General features: G+C 42.5%; 1 protein-coding gene across 1 annotated transcript in view; it reads left to right on the top strand.

The window, feature by feature from the left end:
- The window catches only part of rassf5 (Ras association domain family member 5), a 68,508-nt gene extending 50,860 nt beyond the window's left edge, over positions 1–17,648 (top strand). The window contains exons 2-5 of the mRNA XM_072479902.1: positions 4,399–4,506; positions 5,829–6,126; positions 7,394–7,509; positions 10,539–17,648. Of these exons, the coding sequence (XP_072336003.1) occupies positions 4,399–4,506; positions 5,829–6,126; positions 7,394–7,509; positions 10,539–10,688 (672 nt within the window). The 3' untranslated portion in view covers positions 10,689–17,648. The remainder of the gene's footprint in view (positions 1–4,398; positions 4,507–5,828; positions 6,127–7,393; positions 7,510–10,538) is intronic.
- Positions 17,649–19,547: the final 1,899 nt, after the last annotated feature.

The raw sequence follows: 19,547 nt of genomic DNA, 5'->3' as shown, positions 1-19,547 counted from the left end.
CGAGTATATTTTTCCCCCTCGTTGGTTCCCTCGCCAGCTGTCGCAATCTAGCAGTATGTCCTTTCGGGCTTGATCAGCAGTAATATTACCTAGCCACTCTTAGTGATGAACATTAAAGTCTGTTACCCAGAGTACATTCTGTGCCCGTACCACCCTCAGTGCCTCCTCCAAGTGGTGTTCAACATGGAGGAGTACTGATTTATGAGCTGATGGTGGCCGGTACATGGTAATCAGCAGGAGGTTTCCTTGCCAATGTTTGACTTGAAGCCAAGAGACTTCATTGGGTCTAGAGTCGAAGTTGAGGACTCCCAGGGCAACTGTCTCCCGACTGTGTACCACTGTGCCGCCACCTCTGCTGGGTGTGTCCTGTTGGTGGGACAGGACATACCCAGGAATAGTGATACTGGTGTCTGGGACGTTATCTGTCATGTCCGATTGTGTGAATATGACTGTCAGGCTGTTGCATAACTTTGAGACAGCTCTCCCAATTTTGGCACAAGCCCCCAGATATTAACATAAGATGACTTGGCTGGGCTGTTGGGGCTAGTTTCGCCGTTGACATTTCCAGTGCGTAGGATGATGCCGGAAGGTCTGTCTGGTACTAGTTGATGGTGATTGACAGACAACTGCCAAGAATGGTTTGAAATTTAAATGAGGCAGCTTGTGTACATGTTCTTTCTGTCTGCAAAGAAATAATACAGCAGATTCAATTTAAATACAAATGATTGGAATTGGGCCAGTTTGCTCAGTTATTTAAGTGAGATTTTTGTCTATTGACACAATAGAAATTTAAAAATTAGATCTTCATCTTGTGCCTGTACAAATTTACCAAATCCAGCAGTGTCATTGTGCTTTGAATTATTTATTAGGCATATTTTCAGACACTGCCTTGCTGAATCCCAATTACATTGTCACTATCTGTGACATGTCATAAGTGAAAACATCAATTTTATTGATTAGCATGAGGTAAAATTAAATTATCTGAATAAAATGTTTTGTGCTTTTTAATATTTACAGCAAGAAAATATTATGTCAGTCATATTTTTGAAGATATTTGTGTGGGTAAGCAATTATACTTGCAATTAAGCAGAGGAATTCTCTGCTGTAATTACAGGCTGACGGGCAGGAAAGCCGGAACCATTTACTATATTCATTTCAGCAGCAATAGAGAAAAATCCAACATGGATCAGTTTAATTACCAATCTAATCAAGAATCCCTTCGAATCATGGGGAGATTGATTCAGTGTGTAATTACTCAATCTTAAAATCTTGCATTATTGATTAAAAACTATTCCCTATTAGGTTTGTCATTGCAAAAATGTGCAGATGCATTGTCTAGTGAACAGTCATCCAAAACTCCGCAGATTGGGCAAGTGATCCATTATAATTGCCAGGGATAAAAACAAGAATTGGACAGATCAGTTAGTAAAAGCAGCATCCAGCTGAGTTATAGTAGCCAGAAGCTTCCAGCTTCGGTAAAAGCAAAATACCGTGGATGTTGGCAATCTGAAATAAAAACAGCAAATGCTGATAAACCTCAACAGGTCTGACAGAGTCATACAGGCTCAAACATTTATTCTGTTTCTTTCTCCACAGATGCTGCCAGACTTGCTTGAGTTTTTAAAGAATTTTCTGCTTTCTCCAGGGTCAGTGTTTGATCTGTGGTGGGTTAGCTCAACTCGCCCAACGTAACATTAGCAATGCTTAAAAAAGGGACGAGAAAGTCAGCTAAGGGTTCCAGTTCCCTCTTCTGCAGTTATATGGCTATTGAGTGATACAGGACTGAGGGCTACCGCAATATCACAATGATTAAATAGTCTCAGTTCTCACTGAGACTTCACTCATATGAAGAATACGAGTTAAGGGAGTGTGTTTGGTGCTCTGTGCTTCAGAAGAAGTCAACACAGGAGATAAATTGGCAAAAGGAAAATGCAAATACTGTAATCCAAGATAGAAGCAGGAAGCACTGGAAATGCACACTTAGACTGGCCAGCATTGGAAAGATGCTGGTTAACAGGTAGGTTAAATTCAGGCAGCAAAGGGCGGCACGGTGGCACAGTGGTTAGCTCTCCTGCCTCACCGTGCCGAGGTCCCGGGTTTTACCCCGACCCCAGGTCACTGTCCGTATGGAGTTTGCACATTCTCTCCGTGTCTGCGGGGGTTTCACCCCCACAACCCAAAGACGTGCAGGGTAGGTGGATTAGCCACGCTAAATTACCCCTTAATTGGAAATATATATATTTTTGATTGAGACTGCAAAATTGGATAAAACTTGAATGGGGATTGTGATGCCTGATTAACCCACACACAACAAATTTGTGCTGCCTGCTCGTTTAAATGATTGCTACGTACAGCCAGCACTAAACACGCTGTTCGGTAGCTACATGCCTGAGCAGCAGGCACAAAACTGAGAAAGATGCAAAACTTTAAAGGGAGGTGCATTGCTGTTGGTGCTGGAACTGATTGTGGAAGAAAGTGAGCCAATGGAGTGTAAGATGTTTTGGCAGTACACTGGACACCTTGGTCAAGAGAATTCAAAGGAGTGACTGTAACAGGCAGCAGATTTCAGTGAGCATTCCTTGCTGAAGTGGAGGCACCTAATTTGCACTGTGACGACCCTGGGCGCATATGCAGCTATTGTCCACAACCATGCCAAGTCCCACCCCCAATTTTCCTCTTTGAGCAGCTTGTCCTCCTCACTGAACAGAACCTTGGAAACCTAGAAACACAGGAAGTAGGAGCAGGAGCTGGCCATTCCTGCTCCACCGTTTAATATGATTGTGGCTGATCCTTAAATACCATAATCCCACTCTCTTTCCATACCCCTTGATGCCTTTAATGGCTAGAAATCTATTTCCTTCTTAAATATATTCAGTAGCTTATCCTCCACAAACTTCTGTGATCGAGAATTCCACAAATTCACAACCCTCACAGTGAAAAATTTCTCCTCATCTCATTCCTAAATGGCCTACCCGTATCCGTGAAGCCAGAACTAAGGCTATTACAGCATGCCACACCATTAGACTTCAACTTGAAATCGCATTACTGACCACTTCCTCTAATATTTTTACCTCTGCAGCAGCCAGTAGAAATCAATAGCAACCAACCTAATAGTTCCTTAAGTATGTTGGGAAGTCAATCTTGCTGTCAAATGCATGCTCAGCTGTGTGAGGTTAAGAGGGCATTAACTGGACCATTTCAGGTCAAAAAGGCACCACAATTACATGTTGCATACTGACTCTCACAATTTGCACACTTCCTGTGTCCTCCCCAAAACTGTATCCATCATGGCCCACAGCAGAACTGCGTGCACATGTTACAGGTGTGACTTTAAGCTTGAAACGGCACCCATAAACATAGAACAAAGGGGAGGAGCACAATGAACCAAATGTTTTGGCCTTGAAGATCAACATTGTCTGTGCGGAGTCTGCATGTTCTCCCCGTGTCTGCGTGGGTTTCCTCCGAGTGCTCCGGTTTCCTCCCAAAGTCCACAGACCTTTTGGACACTAAGGGCAATTTAGCATGGCCAATCCACCTAACCTGCAATCTTTGGACTATGGGAGGAAACCGGAGCACCCGGAGGAAACCCACGCAGACATGGGGGAGAACATGCAGACTCCACACAGGCAGTGACCCAAGCCGGGAGTCGAACCTGGGACCCTGGAGGTGTGAAGCGACTGTGCTAACCACTGTGCTACCGTGCTGCCCTTGTTAGGGTGGAGGTGTGTGCTTAAGTAGGGTACTCTTCCAAGGTCCGGTGATGACTCGATGGGCCGAATGGCCTCCTTCTCCACTAATTTCTATGATTCTATTCTGAAAACCATTGTTTGAAGAAATTGGATCATAACTGCTTCTCATGAGCTCTGGTCTAGAAATTGATATGTGCTGCTTCTTCAGTGAACCACTGGAGACTGCAACCAAAAAATGTAACTTGGTTTAAAAAAAATCTTACTTGAGGATAACCAGGAAGACCAACATATGCAGTTTTACATTTTGTACATATGCACAACTGTTCTGATGTTGTCATACCCGAGTTCTACTCTTAAATAGGTTCTGTTGCTGCTAAAATTGTGACGAATGCAGTTGGTTAAATGTGAGAATATTCAGTGTGTTGGCCAAAATAAATCTTATGCTTCTGGATTGATTCAAAGGTGCCGTACAGAGCAGCTTTAATATTGCTGTGGCATTGGACATGGAAGGAATTGTAACTTCACTTTGTTTTAATTGTCACATAACAATATTAGATGAACTCTAGTAAGTGTAAACTTTGCACTAATGTTGGCATAAACATGGATTTTGTCATTTTTTCTGCTATTTTCTTTAGGGTTTCAGTGAGTATAATGCATCTTGATAATTTAGGGAAATAGAAAGTCCTTTCTAATTATGGTTTTCTTTTAGAATGTGACACCAAAAGAAGAAAAACCCAAGGTTCTCACAGAAAAAGAGATTAAACGAAAAATTGAAGAATACAATGGAAAGGCTAAAAACTGCTTGGGGATGCGTTTGGTAAGGATATTATTTACGTGAAATATTACAGAAATTTAAAATAAGCCTTTTATATTATGGGCTGGATTCTCCGTCCCTGAGGCTGTGCCGACGCCAACAAAGGGTTCATGGCATTTCACGCCGGAGAAATCAGCGCAAAACCCTCACCGATTCTGCTACCGGTGAGGGGCTAGCACCAGCGCCGTGTGAAACACCCTCAGAACATGCAAAAAACGGTTGGCGAATCTCCGGGTCCCGTGCTGCACGGTCCCGTGCTTGACCACCTTCTGGAGCCTTTGGTACAACAACAGTCAACCACAGTGTTGTGGATCTAGAGTCAGATGTAGGTCAGATTAGGCACATTTCTTCCCAAAAGGGCATTAGTAAACCAGATAAGTTTTAGTGATAATTATTGCAAAATAAAGTCCGCCCTACCATCTGTGGAAAGTTTAGCCACACTGTTGTATGTTGGTGTGTTTTACTCTTTTATTTTGCATTTATGTAGCAATGAATTACATCTCACCACTGTGTGATACAAGATGCTAATCCTCCAATATACCACATTGTTTCTCATTTCTACTTCTATTTTGTATCTACGTAGCATAATAAGTATGCTGCTAATATACAACAAATAAAAATTAGCTGCTCCCGTTGACAGCTGTGGGACTGTAGACCCCACTGGCGAGCCATCTACCACACTTTGGGATGGTCAATAAATCCCATCCATGATCAGCATTAACCACAAAATCTAAAAATATTGTGATTTTTACCTATGAATGCGGCACCACCCCACTCAAAGGGCAAGCACCTGGGGGCTTCCAAGCCCCTGTCAGACCCCCATGAGTGCCATTCCGTCTGGTACCCATTTGTGGAGACCAGTACTAAACAGCCCTTGCCCGAGGTCTCCGAGGCCAAGGGAATAAATCCCAGTGCCTCGGGTGCCTCGGAAAACCGCACATTAGAGTGAGTAGCAGCTATCTTGCTCTACTATGCAAATCTGCCCAAAAGCGCACAATGGACGGGATTCACATCGCAATGTCTCGTGAGATCTGTCGTGATCTCGCGAGGCATTGTGAGCCGGGTATATACCGGGAGCGGGGTCTCCCGGCTTCTATTGGCCACTGGCCACATTGCGCCGGCGTGCGCTGCTTTTCGGGTGCAGTGTGACCGTTCGATCACGTCCTTAATCTTTAAATTTAATCTTAAAGATTTGAACCAACTGCCAACAAAAGTTCTGTTGACTTACACACACACACAGCATCATAGCAACTAAGTTTGTAAGCATCATGAAACATTTACTTCACACACTCTTTTAAATTCTCAAAGTTAATGCTATTTTTCAGAATCCGGATGGCACATACACTGGATTCATCAAAGTTCATCTCAAACTACGGCGCCCTGTCACTGTCCCAGCAGGCATCCGACCACAATCAATCTACGATGTGTTGAAGGAAGTGAATCCAGCAGAAATCACCAACAAAAGAACATCATTTTACCTCCCACTGGATGCAATTAAACAGCTTCACATCAGTAGTGTAACTACTGTCAATGAAGTGATCACAGGCCTGCTAAAAAAGTTCATGGTGATCGATAATCCTCAAAAGTTTGCTCTCTTTTATCAGACAAAAAAAGGCAATGATGGTAATCTAAAAATTTGTTATGCTTTCTTAATTTTAAATATGTAAAATACAAATATTTACTAAGGAACTACTACGAAAGCCAATAGAAATCAAACAATTCAATGGTTCTGTATAATGTTTACAAACGCTTTTTAAAGCAGATTTATATCACAAAAGGTTATCCTGCAGGTACAGTAATTAATTAGGAAGGCTAATGGAATATTAGCCATTATTGCAAGGTGGATGCAATTTTCAGTTGTATTCATAACACTGAATTTGGTTATCGCTCTTAAATACATCAAGAATTACATTTTCATGGGAAAAAGAAACTATTACATTGCTCGATTGCAGTAATTTCTGAAAGATTTTGCGTTTGTAATTATGCAAATTAATTTTAGCAGAAATGTGAGCCCCAGTGTAGCCTAACTTAAGCAATACAATTCGTGTGTGGTTTCCACATTGTACTCAAAATAGACACACCATACCCTGATGTTTTATACATCTGAACAGACTAATTAGGAGCAGGATTAGGCTATTTGGCCCCTCCAGTCTTTACATCTGATCCTTAGACATAGAACTAGGAGCAGGAGTGGGCAATTCAGCCCCTCGAGTCCACTCTGCCATTCAATATGATCATGGCTGATGATCTCTCTGCTTCACCTCCACTTTCCTGCCCATTCTCCATAACCCTTCAACCCATTACTAATTAAAAACCTGTCTATCTCTTCAAATTTGCTCAAAGTCTCAGCATCCACCTCACTCTGGGGTAGTTAATTCCATAGATTCATGACCCTTTGGGAGAAGTAATTTCTCCTCATCTCGGTTTTAAATTTGCTACCCTTATTCTAAAACTGTTCTAGATTGTCCCACAAGAAGAAACATCCACTCTGCGTCTAGTTTGTCAATAGCTTTTATCATCTTGTACATCTCTCATTCTTCTAAACCCGAGAGAGTATAGACTTAAACTGCTCAAACTCTTGTCATAAGACAAAGCCTTGATCTCTGGAATCAATCTAGTGAACCTCCTCTGAACTGCCTCTAATGCAACTTCATCCCTCCTCAAATAAGGGGACCAAAACTATACACAGTACTCCAGGTGCAGTCTCACCAATACCTTGTACAGTTGCAGCAATACTTCTCTATTTTTATACTCGAGACTGCTATATAAGCAGGCAGCAAGTGCTTCAAAGGTTAGTAATTATGTTGATTTCTGTGGCTGTTATTTTGGTGTAACACAAAGGACTTAATAATTATAATCAGTAGACCCACTTTTTTATTTCCTTTGTTAGTGCACCTGCAGAAACTTAAAGAAAACGAGCATCCTCTTTTAATCCGCCTTTTGGCTGGCCCAGACACAACTGTCTCAAATTTTGCATTGAAGGAGAATGAAACTGGGGAGGTTGAGGTATGTTAAAATTGATATGTTTGCAGAAATAACTAAAAGCACTAGTTGTGTTGCATAGTTTCTTATTTAAGCACCACAGAAGCTATTCATTGTTTCATGTTATTAGAAACTGTTGAACTGCAAAGCAATTTAGTGGATTGTCTTTCTAGCATTGCAAGCTGTATTTCTTCAGAAGAAATCCGAATGCTTAGAAGCATCCTATGCAAGATTATATTAGCAAAACAAACTTGAAAATTACAGATTGGAAGAGAGCTGTATTTACCTGGAAAAGCCACATGATCACTGCCAACAACTGCTTCTTACTCAGATACCCAAATCGATATAGAGTAACTCCGTGCAAATAAACAGGTGTGGCTAGGGGTACCCACATGGGCCGCAGTTATGCAAATATTTTTGTGGGGTATCTGGAACATTCCTTGTTCCAGTCTTACTCAGGCTCTCTCCCACAACTCTTCACATGGTCCATCTCCGACACTTCCCTTCCATAACCTCTCTGTCTCCATTTCTGATGATAGACTGACCAACTCCCACAGCAACCTCGATAACAACTCATCACACCCTACTCCCTGTACGGACTCCATCCCATTCTCCCAATTTTTCCGCCTCTGACGGATCTGTTCAAATGATGCCACCTTCAAAAACAGCGTTCCTGCATGTCTGCCTTTTTCTCAACCCAAGGATTCCCCTCCGCTGTGGTTACAGGGCACTCAACCGTGTCTAACCCATTTCCCACACCTCCTTCAACCCTTCCCCCCCCCCTCCCCCCCCCCCTCCCAGAACATTGACCAGGACCCTCTTGTGCTCTTTTTACCCCATCATCCTCCACATTCAAAGGATCCTTTCTGCAGTTTCTGCCAACTCCAGCATGATGCCACCACTAAATACATTTTCCCCTAATTCCTTCTGTCAGAATTTTATAGGGACCACCATCTATGACAACTCAGCTTCTTGCTCTCATGCCCACATGTCCATCCCAGGCCTGCTGCAATGCTCCAGTGCAGTCCAACACAAACTGGAAGAACAACACCACATCTTCCAATAAGATAGTCAACATTGAGTCCAACTATTTTAGGAAGTAGGCTCTTCCCCCCCCCCCCCCCCCCACACACACACACACACACATACACACACACACACACACACACATAACCCTTTTGTAGTTTTAGTTTTCAGCTCCCTGGCCTGCCCCAACACAGCCCACTCGGCGACCTGTCCCTGGCTACTCCGTTGCTCCCATTAGCACATTCTGCGATCTCACTTTTGTCACACTTCTTCATCCCTTAATGGCACCGTTAATTCTCCCCTTTGTCTTCTGTCCATGACAAATTTGTCAATATCTCTGTTGCCCTAACCTATCCCTGTTACTCTATTCTGTCCACCTCCTCCAAACCCTTTTTCTCTATATAATTCTGTACATTTCTACTTCTTTTCTGTAGAAGGGTCATTTGGATTCAAAATGTTGACTCTGTTTCTCTCCCCAGATGCTACCAGACTTGCTGAGTTTATCCAGCATTTTTTGTATTTATTTCAGATTTCCAGTATCCGCAGGATTTTGCTTTTATTTACAGAGCAACAAATGTTATGATCTCATACGCAAACCCATTTTTAGAGTGGTGAATTTTCCAGTGACCTATGAAAAGGATCAAAGGATAAGAGGCTCAATCTAACCGAATTGGGACAGATCCAAATGGCTCATTTAGCCGGATGTTTCCCGCCCGCGGTGCCGAGAAACACCATACTATCAACCAGGACTCTGGTTTGATTCGGGGCCTCAGCGGGGAACTCCCCGACGAGGCCGCACTTAGTCCCGTTTCCTAACTGAGGAGCTCCGCTCGCCAGAACTCCTTTGTACAGGGAGAGATTGCGATCTCTCGACCCCCCCCCCCCTCTGATGTGACCCCCCCCAAAGCCCCAACCCACCCATCAGGGGATCCTTGGGCCCCACCGCACCTGTGCAGAGCACCACAAGGCCGGTCCCCGGCATAGGTAAAATGGCAGCTTGGCACTGCCTGCCTGACACACTGGAAGATCCACCTCGGTACCACCCTGGCACTTTTCATGTGATGGGGATTGGGCCCGGGGGTGCCCTGCGCGGGTGCATGGATGAATTATCGGGGCTTGGGGAGGATTCAGGGGTCGCATCAAGGAGTTGAGAGATGGTGACCCGATCTCTCCCTGCAATGGGGAGTGTTGGGCAGTGGAGCTCCTCAATGCACAAAACAGCACTGTGCGGCCCCGGCCACCTATTCCCTGCTGAGGCCCCTGATCTATCCAAATGTCCGTTCAATAGTGTGGTGATTTTTGGCACTCCGAGTGCTGGGAAACACCCGGCTATTCGCACCCGCTGTGAGACCTTGTTCCCATTCAGGTAGATTGCGCCCTCTGTGTCTGAACGTAGCAAGTTCAACTGTTTCTCCCTTTGTGTCCAGATGTTAAAGCTCTTACCTGGCTTTCAATAGGGCTTGACGTGTGCGTGTATGTGTGTGTACTCCCTCGTGAAAACAGGAATGAGCACAGTTGTGGTTGGCACTCACTATCTGGGCAATAAAGGAACTGGGGGGGGGAGTACCAGATGGATGGCAGTACCTTGGCAACCATATCCCATGAAAAGTTAGTTCCTTCAGCAGAAAAAGGAAAAAATAGAGAAAATTTCCCTTCTTTAAAAAAAGTAATTCATTTTTAGTTGTTTGGATTGCTAACATTTCTACAACTCCAATATCTGCATATCTGCACAATAATCGATCCCTGGATGCTAGTTACATTATGAGACAATGGAAATCATTTTAGCTTTGATGATGTAAAATAGGCAAGAGCAAATTAACCAGCCATTAAACACAATGGCCAACTTTCCATTGATGTCAATGAAAGGAAATTTGGTGGAACATTTGTGGCAAATTCACTATCGCCTCTTTTGCCCTGTTGCACAAGTTCAAATGACCACCAATGGTTCTAAATGTTCAGGATGTATTTTATATTCAAATATATCAGAAAAAAATACTAACTGTTCAGAACTTTTTTCATTCCTACAGTGGGATGCTTTTAGTGTGCCAGAATTGCAAAATTTCCTCATTATATTGGAGAAAGAGGAAAAGGAACGGATCCAACAGGTGCAGCAGAAATACATCACATTTCGTCAAAGGCTGGAGAAGGCCCTGAAGGAAGTTGGGAAACCGGGATAACTGGATTGCAGACAAACCAAAAAAATAAGCATAAAACTACCTTTAAATGTTGCCCAGGATATGTGGGCAGGATTATCTCGAGGGACAAGTGCAACAACAAGGCAACATTAAATGTTGCTTTTAAAACTGTAAGTGCAGAGCTGGTGCCAGGATTTAGAAATGTTACTGCCTCTATGAAGCGACCCCTTTGGATTGACCAGAAAGAGCTGCTTTTCATAATTATCATAATTAGCCCTTTGAGTACTGAAGACAAAATCATAATTACAACAAATTTCTAAATCATTTTTTAAAAAGTCTAGTCAGTTAATACTGTGAATTAAAAAACCCTAGGTTCTGTATGTTTTTTTGCTTCTTAATATTCGACATAGCAAATTTATGGAAACTGCAGGTGTCAGAGAAGCAAACATGCAGTTCAGAAGCTGCAGAGAGCAATCAATGCTCCAATGGTTGTGCTGGCTGTTCTGCAATGCACCAAATCACTGTTTGGGGCTTGAGGAGATGTCTATTAAAAGCAGGTAGTTGCTTTGTGCATGTAAGACAAATCTTTCATTCTTGTTGTCCTTTTTTTCAAAAGAAATTCTCTAACTGTTGCATGTCTGGGAGCTGAATGTAATTGCATAGAATGCTATCATGTAATTAATTGCCTGAGAACATGTACAGTTTTCAGAATTGGGTAGTTTTAAAGAGAGCTGTATGAAACAATTATCTGAAGTGATGATCTATATAAATGAAGCGCCTATGTGATATCTCTTTAAAAAGAACATTGCAAATTTACATTATTTACCATTTATATTGAAATTCAAAACACACACACGCACACACACACACACACACACACACACACACACGTATAAACTGTAGGAAATGTCCTTTTTGAGTAAGTTCAATAATTTATCCTGTTATTGTTCCTGTTTCTAATTGGCGGGAAATGGCTTTGCATATTTTATTCTTGTGACCTGATGATAGCCTTCATGGGATCGTGTGCCTTTTGCTGCCTCTATCATTAATTTTGTACTATCTCCTCTTTGATTGCAGTTCATTTTAATTTAAATATTACTCAGCACTTGCCAATGCAGTGAGTTAGCACATCAAGTGGAATCTTGTGCCCTCCCATCTTGGCAAGTTTGGTGGGAAGCATTTAAACAGATGGGATGTTAGTGGGTGGGGATCCTACCTCTACCCCAAGTCCATGGTGTAACGGCCCCTAGACGGGCTTCCTGTCTCGTCACCAATAGCGGTTGTTAAGTGGGCAATTAATTCCCACTTAAGGGCCTCATCCCACCACCACTGCATTAGCCCAATAGCAAATGCTTATCATGCAGGGACCATAACATGTAAACTCGTGCAGAGTTCCTTGCAGGCTCCCAGTGGGAGTCCCTCGTTCAAATCGGGGGACCCAGCATTGCGGGGTGGGGGGAGAAACCCACCCACCCACCCATCTCTTTATCCCCCTGCAGTCAGTCACCTCTGGTCTGGAATCCAGGCCTTGGATTGGTGTCATACTGGCAGCAGCCACCACTGTCACTGCTACGCAATAGCTTCCGGCCTCCAATTAGCCAGCAGCTCTTGAAGGACTGGACTTAAACCCCACGATCTTTGCTGATCCCAGGGAAAGCTCTGGCCTGTCCCTGAGTGGAACAAGATGTGGGTGGGCCTCCCCTAAACGAGCTGATGGAGGGTTCTCGGTGGCTCTCCAGAGGCAGCCAAGATCTCGTCTTGCCTCCATAAGATTCCGCCCATCATCTCTTATCAGTTTTAGAACGTGGATTTGAAGTCAGCCCAGACTCTTGGGCGAGTCCCCTCCGTCTTCACTGGTTTTGTGTGAAGTGAGTTTAAGCATTTGTTATTGGTGTGGTACTAATTCTGCAATCTGCCTCAAAAGCCAAAAGGATAGCTGGTATAGAAAATGCAATTCTCATACAAAAAGGTGAAGTAGACTGAAGCACTTTGTGGGGCAGGCAGAGTGGAGGTATATCATTCTAATCTGGCAGTTTTGCTGCTTTACAGTACAAATTGCATTTATTTGTGACTTTAACATAGCAAAACTTCCCAGGGCACTTAACAGAAACAAAAAGCAAAATGAGCCAAAAAGGGCAAGATTGACCTACAGCTTAACTTGAAGAAGGAGTGGCAGAACAGTTTAGTCAGAGAATTTCCAGTGCATGTGGCCTGGATAGTGAAAAGATGAAACCTCAATGGTGAGGAGATGCATAAGAGCAGGAGGTTTGCGTGTTTTTTTCACTGGAGCCTTGCAGCATAGAATAAGGTAAACCCATGAGATTTAAACACCAGGATAAGAATGTTATATTTCAGAATTTTCAGTGAGTTTGACAAATATCTCATTGTTACAATTGGATAACTTGATTCCGAATGCATTGCTGAGGTTATACAATAACCATGACATTTAGTTTCTCACATCTGCTCCATGCGTGACTGGCTGCAGAATTAAAAAATTGAAACTTGGGCAGCGGGATTCTCCGGTTCGCCAGCCGCGTTTTCCTGGGCGGCGTGCCCTCGCCAGGAGCAGGATTCGGCGTTTCCGCCACCTGTCAATGGGATTTCCCATTATGGCCACCCAACACTGCCAGGAAATCGGCGTGGGTGCGCTGCCGGCAAAACAGAGAATCCCGCCCAGTGAAGCAGTTGAGGCTCCTTCTTTAAACGTTTTTAAGAAAAAGATAGATGCCTTTCTAAAGAATAAAGGGATTCGGGGATATGGTGTACGGGTCGGAGAGTGGAGCTGAGTCCACAAAGATCAGCCATGATCTCATTAAATGGTGGAGCAGGCTCGAGGGGCCAGATGGCCTACTCCTGTTCCTAGTTCTTATGTTCTTCGGATATTTTTGCTTAGGTGCTTCTTACTAAACTTCATAACTCCCAGTGACTTAAAGTATTTTCTTTTGTGTACTATTTGGCATGGTATGATGTGAAAATGTGCTAAAAATTGAGTTATTTCAGTGTTATGCATTGTGACACTTCATTTTATAATTATGCTTTCAATGTATAATTCACCTTGGGTAGCAGCACAAAACTGGTGAGAGTGGCCCCTTTTGTATCCATCTGATTTTTGCTTTTTATTGGAGTAAACAGAAAATTGGGTGGAATGTAAAGTGAGCTGCCAGCATGCTATCGCCGATCTTTCAATCCGCTTTCACCGATCTTTCAATCCGCTATCACCGATCTTTCAATCCGCTATCACCGATCTTTCAATCCGCTATCACCGATCTTTCAATCCTGCTATCACCGATCTTTCAACCTGCTATCACCGATCTTTCAATCCGCTATCACCGATCTTTCAATCCGCTATCACCGATCTTTCAATCCGCTATCACCGATCTTTCAATCCTGCTATCACCGATCTTTCAATCCTGCTATCACCGATCTTTCAATCCGCTATCACCGATCTTTCAATCCGCTATCACCGATCTTTCAATCCTGCTATCACCGATCTTTCAATCCTGCTATCACTGATCTTTCAATCCTGCTATCACCGATCTTTCAATCCTGCTATCACCGATCTTTCAATCCTGCTATCACCGATCTTTCAATCCTGCTATCACCGATCTTTCAATCCTGCTATCACCGATCTTTCAATCCTGCTATCACCGATCTTTCAATCCTGCTATCACCGATCTTTCAATCCTGCTGTCACCGATCTTTCAATCCTGCTATCACCGATCTTTCAATCCTGCTATCACCGATCTTTCAATCCTGCTATCACCGATCTTTCAATCCTGCTATCACCGATCTTTCAATCCTGCTATCACCGATCTTTCAATCCTGCTATCACCGATCTTTCAATCCGCTATCACCGATCTTTCAATCCCGCTATCACCGATTTTTCAATCCTACCCAGGAATTTAATCCCCCAAATAAACAATTAGCAGAGCAGAAAATAGTTCTTGTTTACCTTCGTCATATTACTTTGACACAGTGAAAGATCAGGGACAGATATAGTGCCATGAAAAGACTGCTGACTTCAGCAGCACGGTAGCATAGTAGTTAGCACTATGGCTCCACAGCACCAGGGTCCCAGGCTCGATTCCCACTTGGGTCACTGTCTGTGCGGAGTCTGCACGTTCTCCCTGTGTGTGCGTGGGTTTCCTCCGGGTGCTCCGGTTTCCTCCCACAGTCCAAAGATGTGCAGGTTAGGTGGATTGGCCATGATAAATTGCCCTTAGGTTAGATGGATTGCAGGGTTACGGGGATAGGGTGGGAGTGTGGGTTTGGGTAGGGTGCTCTTTCCAAGAGCCGGTGCAGATTCGATGGACCGAATGGCCTCCTTCTGCACTGTAAATTCTATGATTCAAATCATTGCGTTGAAGCACAACCTGAGGCCCAACTGAATTTCCCAATTAGTTTGTTGAGTCAATTTAGTAAAAACCTATTGCATCACTTTGCTTTAAGTTATCCCCAGTGTTTCACTTTTTGAAGGCGAGACAGGAAATATAACACTTTAGGGTGGACATTTAGGCAGTACTGTTCTGGAACTGAGTCATTTATCTATTCCATTTGAAAGTGCATAAGCTTGCATCAAATTTTGAATGTGTTTGAAATTTTAAGAAAGTTCCACTTTCTTATGATACGGGAATGTTTGTTTTTATTTAAAGATTATCCTGGTCATAAACTTTTCTTCCCAACCTTTTTTCAAACATTCCCGTATCATTCTGGGAAGGGTAAATTGACCTGGGGCCTTTCAACGATGGTTTTATTATGTAGGCCACAAAATGGGATACTATCTTATTCAAGATTTTCCACTCAGATTGTGCTTTCTGAAACCATCCAAAAAATCTTTTTGACAGGCTCACATTGCAAGTGGGGGGTTTCTGAAAATTTCTGTTTCACATCTCCCCATGCAGTTCCTTCCACAATTAGCTTTGCAGTTTAAATGCCTAATTTATTTCCTCTTTGTAAAATCTCTCTTTTAATAGATTTGCTGGACTCAACGTTTTGACAAAATTTAGCTGAGTCTTTTGCAAATCCAGTGTTGGCCAGAATGTTCAAACCTTTAAGTGATCTGTATTAACAGTTTCCTATAGGTTAGTCTTGAAGGCTATCAAAGGAACACCACACGTTAAAGATGCATTTCTTGTGTATAAAGGGAGTAAGAAGATCCAGTCTATAGGCCAATAGTTGAAAGCTAATGACCTAATGTTCCCAAAATAATTTGGTCATCTGATGAATGCAAAAGATCCCAGGGCACTATTTGAAGGTAAGCAGGGGGGTTCCCACAATGCTGGCCAATGTTTATCTCTGAATCGACACCACCAAAATAGATTAACTGGTCATTTATCTTGCGGCTCTCAGCTTCAGAATAGCTATCGCAAATGCTTCCAAAACAATCGTTACTATACTTCAAAAATAATTCATTACATGTAAAGTGCTTTGCGATATCTTGAGGATGTAAAGCGAGCACATGAATTCAAGTTCTTTCTTTCTGAATCGGTGTTCAAGGAATAATTAGATATTGTCGAGAGGTTATTAATGTACTACTGGCATAGATGCTGAGTCAGTTTACAAACATGCTTATGAAAATGTCCTTTAACAGGCAGTAATCCTGACATTGGAATACTTCTGCAGTAGATCCTCAAGAAGAAGGACGTTGAAGTTCAGTATTTTAGCGAAATATCCTATCCAACTGCAGTATCTGCTTTATTTGACAGCTCCACATTAGTACAGTTATTATTAAAAATGACAGCAGCGAACCAATAGCCTTGAGTGGCAGAGGAAATACAGATGTGTATATTGTGCTTTTTAATTTATTTTATTTTATGAACTTGCCTTCCAAAAACAGAACAAATCTCTCATTGTATAATCCTGCAGAATATTGCACCTATCCCATATGAATCATTGATGATTAAATATCTGGTTTATCAATGAATAGAAGTGTCTGATATTCTAGTTTAAGACCCATTAATGAAATTAGCAGAAATTGTATGTTATAACCCCCAAATTTCTTTAGCAGACGTTTAATTATTGAGAGAAATTGACATCCCATTTAAAAAAATTTCAGTATATTTTTTTACTGGGGTCTTGATCATATCTCATATGATTGAAGGGACCTGTCCAAAAGAGTTTTGCAAAAAATATTATAACCCCTCTGATGAAACTGCTTAATTAAAAAATCATATTTTCTCTATTCTAATTGTTGCATAATTTGGTTCCCTAACCCAAAACACAGGATGGTAATGGTTTAATAAAGAATAAAATGTTAAATTGGCATAAAACCTGTCCTTTGAATCAAATTGGGATTTGATTTATCTAATGGCATTGAGCAAGATTTGTTTTGAAATATTTTTGTATGTGATGAGGTGAACCAAAACAGTATTGTTTCAAAAAGTTTGGGCCTGATTCTGTATTCGTGCTTGACAAGTAAATTCTCTTTTCTGTGAATGAATCTGGTCTCCATTGCTGAAGATTTGCACTTGAACAAGTGAGTGTTGCACTCGAATGTCATGTCTGTGGGAACGCATCACTTTTTGTTGTTGTTACTATTTATATTATGCAGACTATGAGTTTGCTTCCATCAGCTATCACCTAAACCAACACGATCTTTTTCTACATTAAACATAATCTCCAGAAAAAAAGGACATGTCCCCAGTAGCACAAGTGCCCAGGGATGCAATGCTTTATTTCTGTATTAATCATTTGATTTATACAAGAGGTGAATGGCTCTGGATTTACTTTCATGTTCTTCCCTGGAACAAAGCACTGAGAATGCTGCTGGCAATAAATGGCAATATAAATATGAATTGGCAATGATCAATAAAGTGCTACACGTATTCTGTTCATATGCAGACATTGCTATTAGTGAAATGCTAATAGTTGAGTATGGAATCAGGCCCAATTTTTTCATTACAAAATATATTGTAAAGAAGAATTGTAAAGAGTGGAAGGTTTTACAAGTATTGTGTTATATGATTTTTTTCTTTCAATAAATCCCCCCAAAATTTAACAAAATATCTATGTTTGTTTACACAAAGGTGTTTTTATTTTAGTCGGCCCAGAAATTTCCTCTGTGGAAGAGGTCACTTTGTTGGTTTAGGGATTTACACCTCATAATGATGTTCAGATACCTACCTGATCGGTAGAGATATACCTGATCTGCAGCAACACGAAAATGCTACATTTGATCCCAGCAGCCTTGAGCTAGAAGTGGACAAGAAAATCCAAGTTCCTTTTCCATGATTGCACATATTTCTGGTGGAAAGTGAAAATTATAGATGCCGGTGGGATTAGGTCCAGCTTCAATGCCATCCCTGACCAATTAGCCTGCATTGATCTATGGTCACTCATTAAGAATGGCCACTCAGCAAGACAGCTGCTGGTGTCTGTAAAACCATCAGAGAATAATGTGTAGAGAAAATTAGGAAAGATCCCAAATTGTGTGAATATGTAAAAGTTAGTTTCCTTAATAGTTGGGAGCTGCTAAGGTGCCAGGATAAGTGTCAATGGAAGGCAAACTGCTTTCTCATGGAAACATGGAGTAGAAATCAGTCACCAAGTTTCCCGGTGCTAATCCCAATTTGTAGCAGCTGAGTGTTGTCATCTCAAGACTGAGAAATGGCCATCTCTACTCAAGAAATAGCACAAAACTTATATTTGGGAAAAGACCTGGATTCTTATAAAATAAAGATAAATGAGGATCAAATGTCGTGAAATCTGGTGAGTACTGAAATGAAATGAAGTTACTGTGGAAAGCCCCTAGTCGCCACATTCCGGCGCCTGTTCGGGGAGGCTGGTATGGGAATTGAACCGTGCTGCTGGCCTGCCTTGGTCTGCTTTCAAAGCCAGTGAATTCGCCCTGTGCTAAACAGCCCCTAAATGAAAATTGCTTATTGTCACAAGTAGGCTTCAATGAAGTTACTGTGAAAAGCCCCTAGTCGCCACATTCCGGCGCCTGTTCGGGGAGGCTGGTACGGGAATTGAACCGTGCTGCTGGCCTGCCTTGGTCTGCTTTAAAAGTCAGCGATTTAGCCCAGTGAGCTAAACCAGCCCCTGGAAATGTGAAGTAAACATTGGGAATGCTGAGAAGGCCTGGCTGTGTTCGAGGAGCAGTGATAATGAGTGAAAATGTTACCAGCACGCTGCCAGGACTAAATGTGGGGCATGAGTCCGCACAGTCAGAACAACAAAGGGATTTTACCAGCAGTGGCCACTTAATTGGCCGCCACTTGAACTGCCATCCAATTAAGGACTGTGGCCTGCGTCTCTGCTCCAACTAGAGACCCAGGAACTCTGCAACCTGGGCAGTGCCACCAAAAGATGTGGCCATTGCCGAGGACGCATGGCGAAGAAGAGGGCACCTCCATGTTGAGGTGCCTTTAACCTTTCAATGTTCTGGGACGAGGCTCGTCCTGGATTGGAGGGGTGAGCTATTCCGCAGTGGTATTGTAATCATGTGAATGGCCATTGCCACCACAGGTCATGAAGCATCGAGGAAGGTTCCCCCCCACCAGTCAGGAAGCCACTAATGGACTAATTTGATGTTCCAGCGCCAGTAAAATCCCAATGGCATGGTAAAATTGTTGTTAATAGCCTGGTGAATGAGCCCACCCTGGCAGGCAGCTGAGCTACAACTGTTCTGCCTGTGAAGATATCCTATCACGGCAGGAAGACTTTGAGCTTCCCACCTGATGCCTTCCACTGACATTTTACCTCGCCTTACACCTCCCCACCCATCTCCAATGGGTTGGTAAAACCCAGCCCTTATCCCTGTTTCTGTCTTCACAGATGGTACCAAACCTGCTCAGCATTTCCAGCACTTTGTTATTTATTTCAAATAGGTATCTATTATTATGTAATTTTAATGCGCTAAATCTTACCTTTAAATTTTGAATATAATAACAAAACAAATAT

This window comes from Scyliorhinus torazame, chromosome 17 (assembly GCF_047496885.1).
Source record: "Scyliorhinus torazame isolate Kashiwa2021f chromosome 17, sScyTor2.1, whole genome shotgun sequence".
Classification (NCBI taxonomy): domain Eukaryota; kingdom Metazoa; phylum Chordata; class Chondrichthyes; order Carcharhiniformes; family Scyliorhinidae; genus Scyliorhinus; species Scyliorhinus torazame.
The sequence above is the reverse complement of the archived record's forward strand: the minus strand, read 5'-3'. Positions and strand labels throughout refer to the sequence as shown.